Below are 14,882 nucleotides of genomic sequence, written 5' to 3' on the forward strand. Positions count from 1 at the left end.
TTCGAGAATACGCGATCTGTGCTTGGAGTCCGCGTACAACCGTCCAAGGTGGGGCAGAGCGGCTCCCGGTCAACTTGTAAAAGTTTGACTTCGTGTCGGTGTATGGCGGCTTCTCCATCGAACGGCGGTAAAACACGTTATTGGGTGAGCGGTGCGTCCGGTTCCGCGTTGTTTGATCCATCTTTACGTTTTCTGCGTGCCGCTTTTACCTCGCATTAGCCTCAATTCGCTCTCGAGTGTTATCTACCACTAGCTTATCGGCGCGGGTGAGTGACGTGGCAAGCGACCAATAGCAGCCGTGGTGCTTCAGTCCCGACCAATCGGAGGCAGGGCAGAGGGTGGGAGCTTGTGAGCGCTGTCAGCTGGTTAAAACAAGAGGAACAAGATTTATCATAGTTCCTCTTTTCCTGCACGCGCGCGCACACACGCACGCGAGTGTCCGTTTACTCATCTTCTATTAATCTCTATTATCCCTCTGGCTGTGCTTTTTCACCCCTCAGCACCCTCATGGTCGTGTCCTTGCAGCCTTAGTGAAGTGAGCAGGAAAGGACACTAACAAGTGGGTCCCTCCCTTCGGTGTGTTTACGTGTTCAGAGGCTCAGTGAAAGGATCATTATTAACATGAAGAATATTCTGTTTCTTTGTTCCAGGCCTGTTTCAGAGCGCTGTGAGAGTTCGGTAAGTCCGGACCGCATTCTGAATATTTCCACTTCTGGACTTGAGTCAAGGTTTTTAATATTCTGTTTTAATATCTTTTCTGCTGGTCTCTCTTCATCCTGCTGGTCTCTGCTGGTCTCTGCTGGTCCCCCCCCCCTGTAGTCGGGTGGAGCTGTGAGCCGCTGGGCCGCACGTAGCGGAGTCATGGCCTCGGGTAAGAACAAGAACCAGACCTCTCTGGCCCTCCACAAGGTGATCATGGTGGGCAGCGGGGGGGTGGGGAAGTCCGCCCTCACACTGCAGTTCATGTACGACGAGGTGAGCCCTCGCCTCTACGTTTCCCACAATCCCCCCGTGCCCCCCGTCACACACACACCAACCCTCTGCCCCCCCCCCCCCCCCACCTTCAGTTCGTGGAGGACTACGAGCCCACCAAGGCGGACAGCTACAGGAAGAAGGTGGTCCTGGACGGGGAGGACGTGCAGATCGACATCCTGGACACGGCGGGACAGGAGGACTACGCCGCCATCAGGGACAACTACTTCCGCAGTGGGGAGGGCTTCCTGCTGCTCTTCTCCATCACGGAGCGCGAGTCCTTCACCGCCATCTCTGAGTTCAGGTGAGCCCCCTCCCCTTCTGACCCCGGACCAGCAGATAGGAGGAGGTGCGCTAAGTGCCCCCCCCCCCCCCCCTCCCTGTGCTCCTCCTCAGGGAGCAGATCCTGCGGGTGAAGGAGGAGGAGGCCATCCCTCTGCTGCTGGTGGGGAACAAGTCAGACCTCGAGGAGCGCCGCCAGGTGACCGCCGAGGAGGGCGTGGCCAAGGCCGCCGACTGGGGGGGGGTGCAGTACGTGGAGACCTCGGCCAAGACCAGGGCCAACGTAGACAAGGTAGGCCAGCAGGAAGACTGCGCTTTACAACAGGATTTAAATGTAATCTATACGTCATATGTTATTACATGTTAATGACGCTTTAGACATATTTATTACAGGATTTAAATGTATTTTATGTCATGTTATTACATGTTAATGACTCTTTATAGACATCTTTATTACAGGATTTAAATTAATTTTTATGTTATTACATGTTACCAATGCTTATTAATGCTTATATAATGTCTTTATCACATGATTTATATATTGTATATATGCACACATATATATTACTACTTAATTTAAAGGTTACACTAAAATTCTCAGGTGTTATGGTTAACTGCCCCCCCCTTCAGGTGTTCTTTGACCTCATGCGAGAGGTCAGGAAGAAGAAGATGGTGGAGAGCAAAGACAAGAACGGGCCAAGTGGCAAGAAGAAGAAGAAGCGCTGCTGCATCCTTTAGCTCCCAGCGCCAAAACCAGACACTCCATCACCTGGGGGGGGGGGGGCACCTGAGCACGCACTCCTCACTTGCACCTTCTTTTTTTGTATCTCTCTCCAAGTGTTAAAAGACACCTTTGAAAGAATCTGGATGTGTGTGAGGACACCTCATCTACTTCCTGTTTGTGAATAAAGTATGTGGACCACTTCCTGGAGGGTCCACCACCACACCTGTTCAGGTAGTATGCACACTACCTCTTCAGGGACACGGTAGACTACCTGAACTTGTACTTTTTCCTGTAGTACCTGCTCAAGTACTCTGTCCTCTGATAATCGTGTGTCCACCTGTTGTTCTGCTCCTCTTGGAAGGTGGTCCCTCGGACACCTGGAGAAGAGTCTTTGTGCCTTATCTTTATTTAGCCTCCACACATTCCACGTGTTCCACTTCCTGCGTTCTTCTTCTTCTTCTCTTGTAATGATGGTAGTCCAAAGGGAATCTATTTAAATCCTCTGTTTCCTTTTGATAATAAAAAGTGTTGATTGTCAGAATGCTTTTTTTTTCTCTCTACCGGCACACACACAATAATACGAGTACAACAACAGGGGGGTGCTTGGATTAAAGAGTAGTTCTTAATAAATATACACGTGGTTGTTGTGGAGGATTCATTGGTTTCAGTTGCAGTTAATATTTTCTAAATAATCTCTAACTCATTGACTTACTAGTGATGGAACACCTCACACACACAGTAACACACACACACACTCAGTAACACACACACACACTCAGTAACACACACACACACACAGTAACACACACACACACACTCCGTAACACACACACACACTCAGTAACACACCCACCCACAGGACACAGGTTCTTCAGTTTGTGGGGATGTATCATACAGTCTGAACAGAACATGTGTCCCTTTATATGATGACGTTCATGATACTAAACGTAAACGTCACAAAGTAAAAGTGCAGCAGAGTTTATAACGTTGTGGGATTCTGTTGTGATTCATTCTTTGGCCACTAGAGGTCAGAGGACTCATTCAAACATTTCTAAACACCCCACTTGGTGAAAAACGTTCCGTTTTTGTTTCCGTTTTGTCTTTATTTTGTTTCTTTACTGTTTTTTTTACTTTATTTGTTAGTTGCAGCAGAACAGATGAATATAATATATGTACAGTAGAATACCACTGTATAGTACTGCAGATCATCTGCTAATAAAGTCTGTTTATTCTTCTCTACAATCTGCACCATTTGATCAAACTACTGTTGATTCGACTACCAAAGATATATATAGATTTTTTTTTTCTCACCATTTCAACTGGTAGAAATGTAAAGGAACCCCCTTTCAAAATAAGATCAACTGAGAATCATGAGATTGAACGCTTGATTTTTGTCCTGATGAAAAATAAAATATGCTGTGCTGGACAGAGGCTCGCTTCATGGTGGGAGGGGGTGGCGTTGGGTTTAAAGGGGGGGGGGGGGGGCGGCAAAAAGGCGGCATTGTCCACAACTTAATGGATGGAGTCAACACAATGGAGCCCGAACACAACAATCTGAGAGGTTCCACGCAGTACTACAAGCCAGTACTACAGTACAGTACACCGGATTCTCTTCATGTACAATATGTTAATGGTAATAGAGCAAATGAAGTGATTATTTGTTTATTGTTTGTCAGATTTGTGCATTGAAGCTTTATCTTGAAATTGTCACTGAATCAAAAACTAGAAAACGGATGAATAACAACAGTAATTTCATAATAATAATAATAAACTATATTTTTTGTGTACGTCTTTCTTTGCGTAGATTCCACGCAATACGCACTCCTTGAACTCCGCTGCATCAAGTACGCGTCCACTAGCAAGAGACAGACCGGAAAAGGGGAAGTGTGGCGCTCAAAATAAATGCATAAAACGGCAATACCGTGAGCTTTTGTCAAGGAACAGTTACAGCAGGTACAACTAACGTATTTTGAACTTCTACTTAGTTTCATCTATACGTCAATAGAATAAACTACGAGTTAATCATATTTCATCTTCATGGTCCGAAGCTGAAAAGTAACAACTTTCCAAAGCTGACTTTATTGTGAAGGTCTTCACCGGATCTGCGGCTGTTGGGCCTGCGTGGCTTGAGGCGCTCCGCTCTCCTGGCCGGGATACGGCAGCTCTCCGCGGGATGGACCTCACAGCAGCAGCACGGGGAACGGGGAACTACCGAGGACCCGGACTCACCTGTAACGTACGCGCCTCTGCTAACACCTGGACTCGGGCTGAGTGTTTTTAGGAGAATCCCCGCCCCCGCCCGCCTCACACACACACCCCGCTCTCTCGCACTATCAGGGTTTAAACCCGCGGCGCGGAGGTAATTAGTGCGCAGCTGGTCCCGGAGACAAAACAACGGACGGACGGGAAGCTAGCTCGTTAGCATTAGCCGGCTAGCCTAGCCACCTAGCAGCAAGGCCGTTTCTTATCAGCCTCTTGCGCTCGGTTGGTGAGCGGAGAGCTCCCCGGTGGAAGCCTCTCGAACCCCACCCGGACTGGAAGGACATGGGGGAGCGGTGCTCGGCCCGCCGCACATCTGTCACCGCGCCGGGATCCTAACCCTGGACACCCCGGAGAACAGCTGCTTTCTCCGGCCAGTAGCAGCAGCGGCGGCGGTCCGGCACACAACAACAGCCCGGGATCCATGCTGTAACACTAGGAGCAGGAAGCAGGACCCGCTGTGCTTTCACCCGGGAAACAGCCCTCTATTTAACCCGGGATCCATCACCAACAGACGGGGGGGACGTTCACCGGGGTCCGCCGGAGAAAAGCATGATTTAAGAGGTCTCCGCTGTCACCTTCGTGTCTCTTCGCCCCCTCCCCGCCGCGAGCTGCAGGCATGAACTACCAGCAGCACCTCGCCAACTCCGCCGCCATCCGGGCCGAGATCCAGAGGTTCGAGTCCGTGCACCCCAACATCTACTCCATCTACGAGCTGCTGGAGCGGGTGGAGGAGCCGCTGCTGCAGAACCAGATCCGGGAGCATGTCATCGCGATCGAAGGTAGGACAGGGATGGGGGGGGGGGGGCTTTAAGGGGTCCTAAAAAGCCCAAACCAAGGGGTCATGTCAATGTGTCAGATTCCGGGGGGGGGGGTATGGTCATCCTGTGGGGGTCCTCACCTCAAAGAAGGTACCAAATGACTTCCTGAATCCAGATCCCAGCGCCTGGGGGGGGGGGGGGGTCATCTCGTCTCACCCCTCTTCCACGGAGCAAAGCACCGGCCCAGGCTGTGAGTGTGTGAGGGGGGGGGGCGGTCACATGCCTGTTGTTAGCTCCTCTGAAGACTTTATTTGATTAAATGGCCCCATGACGACGACAGCGGCGATGATGATGATGATGATGATGATGAAGAGCCAGGGAACATCTGCACAGGTCTGATGTTTGTGTTCAGGAAGACCAGGGGTCAAGGGGTCATCCTATGAATAGAACCGCTGCTGTCCGGAGTGGACTAGAAGGGGGGGGGTCACAGATGTGACTTGGCTCACAGGAGAGTCAGAGCGGCCCTGCTCACAGATGGAAATACCCCAAACAGCAGCACATCTGGATCAGCTGGTCTCTCTCCACATCTGGACACATTGCCTTACATGAACTCCCAGATGTTCTAGTGGGGGGGGGTGTTGGTGCTGGTTTGAATGTGAGGAGGTTGGGTCAATTGGTTGTCCTGGCAACCAGGTGACAGCGACCCATTTCCTGTTTCTGACCAACCGACACAGGAAACTACATCACATCACGTGTCCTTTAGCTGAGGCATTGATCCAAAGCGACTTTCAACCATAAAGATACAAACTCAGAAGAACAAGAGACAACAAAGTACAATATCATTGAATTCGCTGATCTACAGATAAGATCCATCATAAGTCCACTTTAAGGTCTACAGTGTGTTTAGTGTGAAGATGTGAAGGCTCTCTGTGGTCCTGATGTCATCACAGAGCTCCTTCCACCATCTAGGAGCAGGACAGCAAAGAGTGGAGATCTAGTCCAGTGTTCTGCTCTCAGTGAGGAACAAGCAGCTTGATGTTGGGATGGAGGGTTTCACCAGGTCCTGGATGGAGACTGGACCCCATCCATCCACAACATGCTACGTGAGCACCAGTGCTTTGAGAACTTAGGAAGGTTGAAGACCAGTGGAGCTGCTGCATTGTGGATGAGCTGCAGAGGTGGACTGGAGCAGGGAGACCTGCCAGGAGACAGTTACAATAGTCCAGGAGATGACAAGAGCCTGGATCAGTACCTGCGCCTCCTTCTGAGTGAGAAGGGGTCGTGTTCTCCTGATGTTGTAGAGCGTGGACCTACAGGATCCTGTTGTTGCTGTGATGTTGGGAGTCAGGTGTCACACCGAGGTTCCTACAGTCAGGTCCTGGGTCAGAGAGTCTTTTCAGTTCAGTCTTGTCGGGGTTGATCTTCAGCTGGTGGGTGGAGATCCACTGACAGATGTCACACAGGCAGAGATCCCAGTGGGAGGAGGAACCATGTGACTACAAGGACCAGAGTCTGTTGCTTGTGTCAACAGGAAGTTCTGGTCCTGACATTTCCTGAACTATACGACTTGATTTTAAGGACCCTGGAGGCTGATCTAGACCGGGAGGGGGGAGGGGGGGGGGGGGGTCGTCTCCCGTCCTGCTTCACACTGCTGTTAAATAGCAGCAAGTAGTGATTTAAATAATTCTTCCATGAGGTGGAGGAACACACCTTCTCGTCCCTTTGTGCTACCTTTTGCTTTTGTCTTATTTTGGCGGTGCGTGGTCAGTGAACGCACCACGTGACCCAGTTCTCCTCCTCGCCGCCCTGTGTGGGTGTGTTTGTTTGGTTCGCCCTCTGGACTCGCTGTTTGTGCGACTCAGATTCCAACCGGGTGGGGCGGTTTGGTCCTTGAACGCGGTGTGGAGGCGCGTCGGGTTGGGGGTTCAACTCCCACCTGCTGTGGGGGGGACACTTTTACATTCAATAGTCAGTGTTTGACTTTATCTTACTACATTTAATATGACTATATTTTACTTAATTTGATTATCTCTGACATATACCTCATTTTAATACATTATCTTTTTTATTATTCTACTCTTATTTTGTTCTACTTTGGGATGAGATTAAAAATGTTATTTGAATTTCTATTGATTCAATAATCTTGTATTATTTTACTTTATTTTGACTCTTCTTCCTCTAATTTGTCTTTGTCATCTAGTTGATTTAACTAAGTTCACAGTCTCCATTATGACCTTTCGTAGGTGCCACCTGGCTGACGTTCCTCCATTCTGGTTAAAAACAGCATATTTTGGCGGTTACGTAAGGAGCCGTCTGATGGAATCACTCTGACATCGCTGCTCCTTTTGTCCCTCGGTCCGTGTCACGTGTCACTCAGCGACGAGGGGGCGGGGCTTACCTTGGCGGGTTTATGACACGGCGTTTTCTTGGCAGTTTTTTATTCAATAACTTCTCTCTGATCAATCAATTATTATTGAACAGTGAAAAAAGGATGAGTGTGTTCCAAGAATAAAACATTATTGTTAATGCGAATGTGAAGAGGTCAGAGGTCGCTGTGAGATGATCCAGTGAGACCGAAATTTCCTCGGCCTTCAGATTAGAGGAAGAGACCCGTTATCAGAACTTGTTTATCATAAAACTGCTAAGGGACGGGAACCTGTTCACTAACTTCTCAACACCAAAGAGGATGAATCTGCTAGTTTGACACAAGAACTACGACTCCCAGGGTGCACCTTGGCGCTTCAAAATAAAGTGACGGTTGGGTTGTTTACGAGGCTTATGGGTAACGTAGTACAAGTGATTAAATGAGATGTTGTGTAGTCAATGATTGAATACAGGAATATTAGGGCCAGTCTGTACTTAACTCAATGTAATCTGGGTCCAACCCTTCACAATAAGAGCTTTAAATACCGGATTAGCCCTCTGGTTTACACTATGTTTTGGGATTAACGCGGGACGCTCTGAGGCTTAATCACTAGCACATTTTAATCATATTCTTTGTTTTGTAGAAGAGTTTTCTTTACTTGGTAATAATCAAAAACTTTTTTCGTAATATATGTTAAAATATTCTGTAGAAAATATCATTTTTACCGTTTTATTTTGTGAATTTGCTTTTGCTCCGATTACCTTACAGGGCAGCAACGTGGTTCTGACCCGTCAGGCTCTTTTATTTTGGATCACACAGGAAGTAGGAGCCAATAGAGAGTTAATAACAATGAAGCTGATCTATTTCATTATTAATTTGTCGTTTTCTGCAATTTGAAGAAGTTTGTTTTCACTAGTAAGGTTTTTTGGACAGTTGATTGGTAGCAATCAGCATTTTTAAGGATGATGAAGACGATTCTCGGGATGAAGGTTGCGGTGATGAGAGACATATATATATATATATATATATAATGTGTAACAGCTAATAATGGGTCCATAACTGTAATCATACGCTCTGAGGTGGTCGGCCATCAACAGGAAGCTGCTGACATTGAACACACCGCCACTATAAAGACACAAATAGACACTTCCTGTCTGCTGCTCAACAATGGCCTTGGTTGTGATGTCACTTCCTGCCCCTGATGATGATGATGATGAAGAAGACGATGTGTCTCAGATGCTCCGAAAGCCCCGAAGGCCTCGCTCTCTCATTTAATCATTTGATGACCTCATTAATGTGACTCCGTAAACAAGCAGCAGGTCACATGACGCCATCTTCATCTCTTCTTCTTCTTCCATGTTCAGCTCCTCTGCTCCACATGCTCTCCTTGTCTCCTCTGCTCCCCGACTCCTCCTCATGGAGGTTGTGAGGCTTTTTGTTTACAAACAGAGCTGCTTTTTTATGTTTGACAACGAGTAAACAGCTGATGAGGAGGAGGAGGAGGAGGAGGAGGAGGAGGAGGAGGAGACCTGGAGGGAGAAAGGATAGGGAGTCAGGAGAGGAAGTGAGGCGAAGGGGAGCAAAGCATTACTGACCCAGTTATTGAGGGAGCAGCAGCGCCTCCTGCTGGAGGAGGACGCCTCTCTCCCTGAAGGCTCCTTAGTGATGCCCAGCAGGGGGCGCCACTCAACTGGGAGTTCTGGGAATGGGAGGAATGCTGGGAATTTAGTGTGTGTGTGTGTGTGGGAGGTTGTGTACTAACAAAGTACTTTGCTGTAGTACTTGACATTTTGTTCATTTGAGAGCCAATGGCTTTGAAAAGATTTAATTCACTGAAATATATATATATATAATTATCTTAATATCATAAATCTAATAAACAAGCTTTATAAAAAGGTTTATAATATCCAATAAATATTAACTCTAAGTTTCACATTTATTTATTTATTACAAAGTATTTTTTAATTCTTATTGACTAACAATGATTGATTCACACTTGACTTTCCATTTAATCAAATGTACAGTTTGAAATTAAGCTGTTTTATATTTTTTATATTTTAGTTTAGCTTTATGTATTAAAAATCATGAAAAAATATATTTGCTTTTTTAATGAATTGCATTTCAGTTGTGTTAATGTTTCCACACACACACACACACACACACACACGTCTCTGCTGAAATAAAAGAATCTCACGTGTTATTATTAGAGGGTACAAGTACCCTCACACAGAGGAGTACACACACATCATTAGAGAGGTGTGTGTGTGTGTGTCCTAGCCTTTGCATAGCGTAGCCTCTTGGGGATTTTGGACATCAGCTGTCTTCTTTCTTCTTCTTGAAGGTGTGTGTTTTTTAGGAATCCATAATGACTCTTCTACCATCTGTTTTTATATCACATCAAACAAGACAAATGATACAGAGATATTCTCTAAAGTGATTTGATTTGATTTACATTTATTTTTCCTTTAAATTTCCTTTTATATTGAATTATTAGGGGTGTCATGGTGGTGTGGTGTTCAGCACTGTCGCCTCACAGCAGAAGGTTCTGGGTTCATCTCCACCCGGTGGCCTTCTCTGTGGACTCTGCAGGTTCTCCCTGAGTCTCAGGCCTCCTCCCACAGTCCAAAGACCTGCTCTGGGGATCAGGGTGATTTTCAGTAGGTGTGTGGATGGTTGTTGGTGTCTGTGTAGCCCTGTGATTGGCTGGTGACCGATCCAGGGTCCAAAAGTGGGCTGGGATGGACTCCAGCCCCCCCACGACCCTGAGTACAGGGTTATCCCTTTGAAGATGGGTGGATTCAATTATTATTCTCATTATAGTTCTGTAGCTCTGTATCCGGGTAGTTCTGTAGCTCTGATTGGTCGACTTGGTTGTGTGTAAAGTAGCTTGCACGCTGGAGAAGTGGGGGCAGCCCTGCGCTAACCCATCAGGCGCCAGGTCGGCTGTGCCCCTGGTTGCCGTGGCAACAGGCCAGTGTTGAGAGCACAGGGTGGGGCACGCTCCTGCTCTGTACCTTTCCTAGTTCCTTTTTCCTTTCCTTTGTCCTTTCCTTTTTTCCTTTCCTATCTCTTTTCCTCTACCCTCTTTTTTTCCCTTCCTCGTCTCCTCCCTCCTCCATTGTGTTTCTTCTTGCTTCTCTCCTTCAGATCATGGTGTCTCTCCTCCTCTCCCTCCCCATCTAAGAAGCCAGTTTAAATGTGCTGTGTCGTCCTTTGATGAGCTCTTCTGATTGGTCATCGTTCTTTTAAGCTCCTGCGTCGCTCTGTGTGTTCGTGCCTACATGTCCCAGAATCCTTTGCTCTGTGGACAATCGTATGAGCACGGTGTCCTCCTCCCAGCAGGGGGTCCTCCCTTTGCACCCCCCCCCCCCCCCCTTACTGACCCAGTTTTCCCTATCTCCAGGGGGCGGGGGCAGTGTGTCTGTGGGGGAGGGGCTGGGCGTTTCAGATAAATCCCCCTGCAGGAGGTGTGAGGGTTTTAATATTAATACTAGAAACAGACTTTTATTCATGAAGCAGAACTCTCCTTTGTGTGGTTCTCTTTATTTTATTATAAACTGAATATGTCATTGATAAAACAAGATGTTATTTTGATAAACTTTGTATTATTTGAGCAATTTTTAAACCTTAAGTTCAATTCTAAAGACCACCTTTAGAATCTGTCGAGGGCTAAAATAAACCTAATGATGTTATAAAAATAGATTCAAAGAAAACCCAAAAGAAGAGCAGAATAAAAGGAAAATGGAATCAATAAATGATTATTCCTCTAATGATTCATGATACATGTTATATATATATATATATATATATATATATATATGTATGTATATATGTATATGTATGTATATATATATATGTATATATATATATATATATATATATATGTATATATATATATATATATATATGTATATATATGTATATATATATATATATATATATATATGTATATATATATATATATGTATATATATGTATATATATATAAATATATGTGTATATATATATGTATATATATATATGTATGTATATATATGTGTGTGTGTATATATATATATATATATATATATATATATATATATATATATGTATATTATTGTTTAAAGAGGCTGTAAATAAAGCCCCAGGGTTTCTGGGGGGGTTGTTCGGGGTCTGCAGGTCCTGATAAGACCCCCTGTGGACACATTAAACCCTCTTAGCGGCTTCGCTTTCTCTCCGTTTCTACAACAGAGGGATGAGATGAAAACGTGGATTAGTCCTTCAAAATAAAATACTACAAATATAACAATCAAAACATGTGCATTCATCTAAAGGCTTCAATCCGGTCAGCTCACCTGAGCCCCTCCTACATTTCATATTCACCTTCTTCTCAAAGAACCAGAGAGTTCCATCCTGATCAGCTGGAGATCCTTCACAATAAAGTACAAGGGGATTGAGAGCAGGTGGGAGGAGAAAGTTGACACGCTCATCTTGATTAATCCCTGTAATAATCCCAGAAGGCGTCAGAGGCTCCCGGGAGTTTGGAGAGGGGTGGGGTTGTGGGTGGAGGTCTACAGTTAATCTTCCTCCAGATGGATTTTCAAAGTAATGGTTCCCTCTCTAAGAGTTTGAGGAAGTTCCTCCAGACGGAAAATGATAAAATAGGAGTCTCAGAATCAGCTGCTCCGGTTTCCACCTAAACAAGGCTGTCACGAGGAGGAGGAGGAGGATCAGGAGGAGGAGGAGGACATGGTGGAGGAACTTGGAGGAAGAGAACAGTAGCAGGAGGAGCAGCAGGAAGCTCCTCCCTCCTAATGTAAACCCGTGTTGTGGGTAAAACCTGATCTGGCTTTATTTTTCTATTCTGAGAATCAGAAGTGTTTAAACAAGTTATTAAACATCTCCATTTTGTTTAAATCATGTTTCACTACATACATTTAACCTTTAATAACTTATTTATGATCAAATCAAACGTGTAAATCATAGAATAACATTTCTATCATATGTGTATATATATAATTTATTGAAGGTTTCAATATTATAATAGTTTCCTGTTTACAAGGACGTTACATTATTCACAATAATATATACATGCATAACTGTTTTGGAGGGAGCTTATTTCAATAATAATATCAATTTGTATTTATAGAGCACTGTCAGGAACTCTCATTAATACAAATATCAAGAATTTAATAATACCTTAAAAAATGTGATAATACCCATTCATTTGGTTTTAGGGTGCAATTTAAGCAAAGACACTAAAACAATTATAAGTACGGTTGAGTAATACTGCTTAAATACCACAATAATACAACCCAGAATACATGTAAAACACGTTGCTGGAGGACCGATGGATCCGGATCCAGTGTCCTCGCGCACTCCGCTCCGTGTTTACCGCCCTCCCGCCTGCTGCCGGCCGGCCGTGCGGGGAGCGGAGCACCGGGACCGGGACTCGAGTTTGTGTCGCTGTCACGGGGCTTTAAACCGGAGGAGGGCGGACAGGGAGGACCGGGACCGAGGAGCGCGCGAGTCACTACTAGAGGAGAGAGAAAGAGAGAGGGGGGGGGAGGGTGATAATGTGCGCGCACACAACGGGGAAAGACGCGCGCGTGCCAGTCATAGAGACTTGGTTACTGGAGGACGGGGTCGCTCCGTGAAGCAGGGAATGCTGCGCTCTTCTTCTGTGCTCTAAAGTAGAGAAGAAGAAGGTGATGTACCCGCTGGACCGGATGGAGACGGGGACACCTCAGAGGAAGACAGTCTACCGGATCTCCCTCACCCTGGTGAAGAGGGAGGGATTAGATGATGGCGGTGAAGGTTGGGCGCCCACCCCCGACCCCACCCAGCGCGCCGCCCCCCTGGAGCAGCTGGAGGAGGTGGAGGAGGACCTGCCGTCGTCCCGCGGCTACATGAGGAACTTCAGGACCTTTAGCACGGGCCAGCTGGAGCTGGCGAGACTCAAGCTGTCCAGGAGGCGGGGCTTAACAAAGGAGCCGAGGGCCACTGGCCCCCCGTACGCAGAGCAGAAGAAGAGACTCCAGAAGGCCTCAAGCGTGGAGGAGAGAAGCTGCGAGCCCCCTCGCTCCCACAGCAACGGGAAGGCCGCCTCCACCCCCGAGGCTCCGCCCCCCAAGCTCGCGCCCGACCTGCTGCGCCGCAGCTTCAGCTTCAGGCACTGGCCCGGCGGCGAGCTGCTGCGTCTGCGGGCGGCGTCCAAAGCCAAGGACCACAGCGGCTCTGGGCGCGTTGGCGCCGAGGAGCGAGCGGAGGACGGCGCCGGCGAGAAGGAGGACGCGAGCTGCAAGGACGCCGCCGAAAAGGACTGCGGCGTGCAGGAAGGTGGGCCCTCCGTCCTGCCGCCATCGTCGCGCCCCGACCCCACCAGACAGAAGAGCAGCACTCTGGAGGTCGGGGCCCTCCTGAACAAGACGGACTCCGCGGCCGAGCTGAGTCGCCGCGGCAACAAGAACCGCACACTGGACAACAGCGACCTGCTGCGTCTGGCGGCCAAGCGGGAGGAGGAGGAGGCGGTGGGAGGCGGCTTCCTGCTGAGGGCGGGCACGGGCCGCTCAAGCGAGAGGCGCCTGGTCCGCTTCTTCAGCGGGATCTTCTCCAGGAGGGAGGGGGCGTCGGCCTCCACCCCGGCAGGAAGCCCCGCCTCCGAGCGGGCCCGGCGGAGGAGTGGCAGGGTGGCCGCGGCGCAGTCCAGCGCGGAGAGCGTCAATGAAGGTAAAGCGCACCCGAGTGACATCATGTGACTGTCACGTGACCTGCGGAGGAGGCTCCGCCCCTCGCCTGGTTCTTGTGGGCTGTTTGTGGGGTCGTTGACCTCAAGTTTTACACCTCTACCTGAGGAGAGAGGTCGCTACAATAAGACATGACGGACAGGCAGGAAGTGACCAGTAACACAATAAGTACCTGGATGGAGCGCAGTGTCAAGTAGTACAAGTACCTCTGATATGTAGTGCAGTAGAAGTATAAAGTGACAGTAGAGTACTTCTATGTACTGCATTACTGGGTGAATTTGAATGTACTTCCTTACCTGACGTGGATCTGAAGTACACTTTGTGGTATTTCCAGTTAAACTGCATGTGTGGAGGTTTTCAGGTACATTCCTGGTGCATGCTGGGAAATGTGACCTAACTGCTTTATTTACGTGTACCTCGCATACAATACTGACAACAACAACACACACACACACCAGTAGACTCAATGGAGTCTACTGGTGTGTGTGTGTCTATTGGGAGTCAATATAGGGGAATGTGTGTGTTTTTTGTGTAGAAGGGTGTGTATTGAGGGCGGAGTGTGTGTGACCTATATCCTCAGCCATGAAGAAGTAATGCGTGTGTGTCAATACGAACACACAACGACACACCTACACACACTGACGCACACACCCGCCGTCTATTTTTGCATCCAGTTATCTTTCACTGAGGGGAAAAAGGCGTTATCACACACACACACTCAGACACACACACACACTCAGACAGTTGAACCTCCTCCAGATGAAGCGAGCTGTTTCTCAGTTGAAGCTTTGATC

The 14,882-nt window shown here is 47.5% G+C and overlaps 2 protein-coding genes across 6 annotated transcripts in view; both read left to right on the forward strand.

Moving 5' to 3' along the window:
* On the forward strand, positions 1-3,398 carry LOC119221001 (ras-related protein O-RAL-like). The gene is made up of 7 exons (XM_037477394.2): positions 1-144; positions 501-559; positions 651-678; positions 820-975; positions 1,068-1,276; positions 1,369-1,546; positions 1,885-3,398. The coding sequence occupies exons 4-7, from the start codon at positions 862-864 to the stop codon at positions 1,990-1,992; spliced, it is 609 nt and encodes a 202-aa protein (XP_037333291.1). The 5' UTR covers positions 1-144; positions 501-559; positions 651-678; positions 820-861; the 3' UTR covers positions 1,993-3,398.
* A 719-nt stretch (positions 3,399-4,117) lies between these two features.
* Positions 4,118-14,882, forward strand: part of agap1 (ArfGAP with GTPase domain, ankyrin repeat and PH domain 1) — a 50,476-nt gene continuing 39,711 nt past the window's right edge. For 2 of the 5 annotated variants that reach the window (XM_037474981.2, XM_037474990.2), the window contains exon 1: positions 4,118-5,019. In XM_037474981.2, coding sequence (XP_037330878.2) covers positions 4,857-5,019 — 163 coding nt within the window. In that variant the 5' untranslated portion in view covers positions 4,118-4,856. Of the gene's footprint in view, positions 5,020-12,732; positions 14,072-14,882 lie in introns of those variants that run through there. The other 3 variants (XM_037474964.2, XM_037474972.2, XM_037474998.2) reach the window with 2 other exon arrangements.

This window comes from Pungitius pungitius, chromosome 3 (assembly GCF_949316345.1).
Source record: "Pungitius pungitius chromosome 3, fPunPun2.1, whole genome shotgun sequence".
In the NCBI taxonomy this organism is placed as follows: domain Eukaryota; kingdom Metazoa; phylum Chordata; class Actinopteri; order Perciformes; family Gasterosteidae; genus Pungitius; species Pungitius pungitius.

Coding starts and splice junctions, on each gene's coding strand:
- LOC119221001 (XM_037477394.2), top strand. CDS start 862: ATGGCCTCGGGTAAGAACAAGAACCAGACCTCTCTGGCCCTCCACAAG. Junction 976..1,067: donor TGCAGTTCATGTACGACGAG/GTGAGCCCTCGC, acceptor CCCCACCTTCAG/TTCGTGGAGGACTACGAGCC. Junction 1,277..1,368: donor ACCGCCATCTCTGAGTTCAG/GTGAGCCCCCTC, acceptor GCTCCTCCTCAG/GGAGCAGATCCTGCGGGTGA.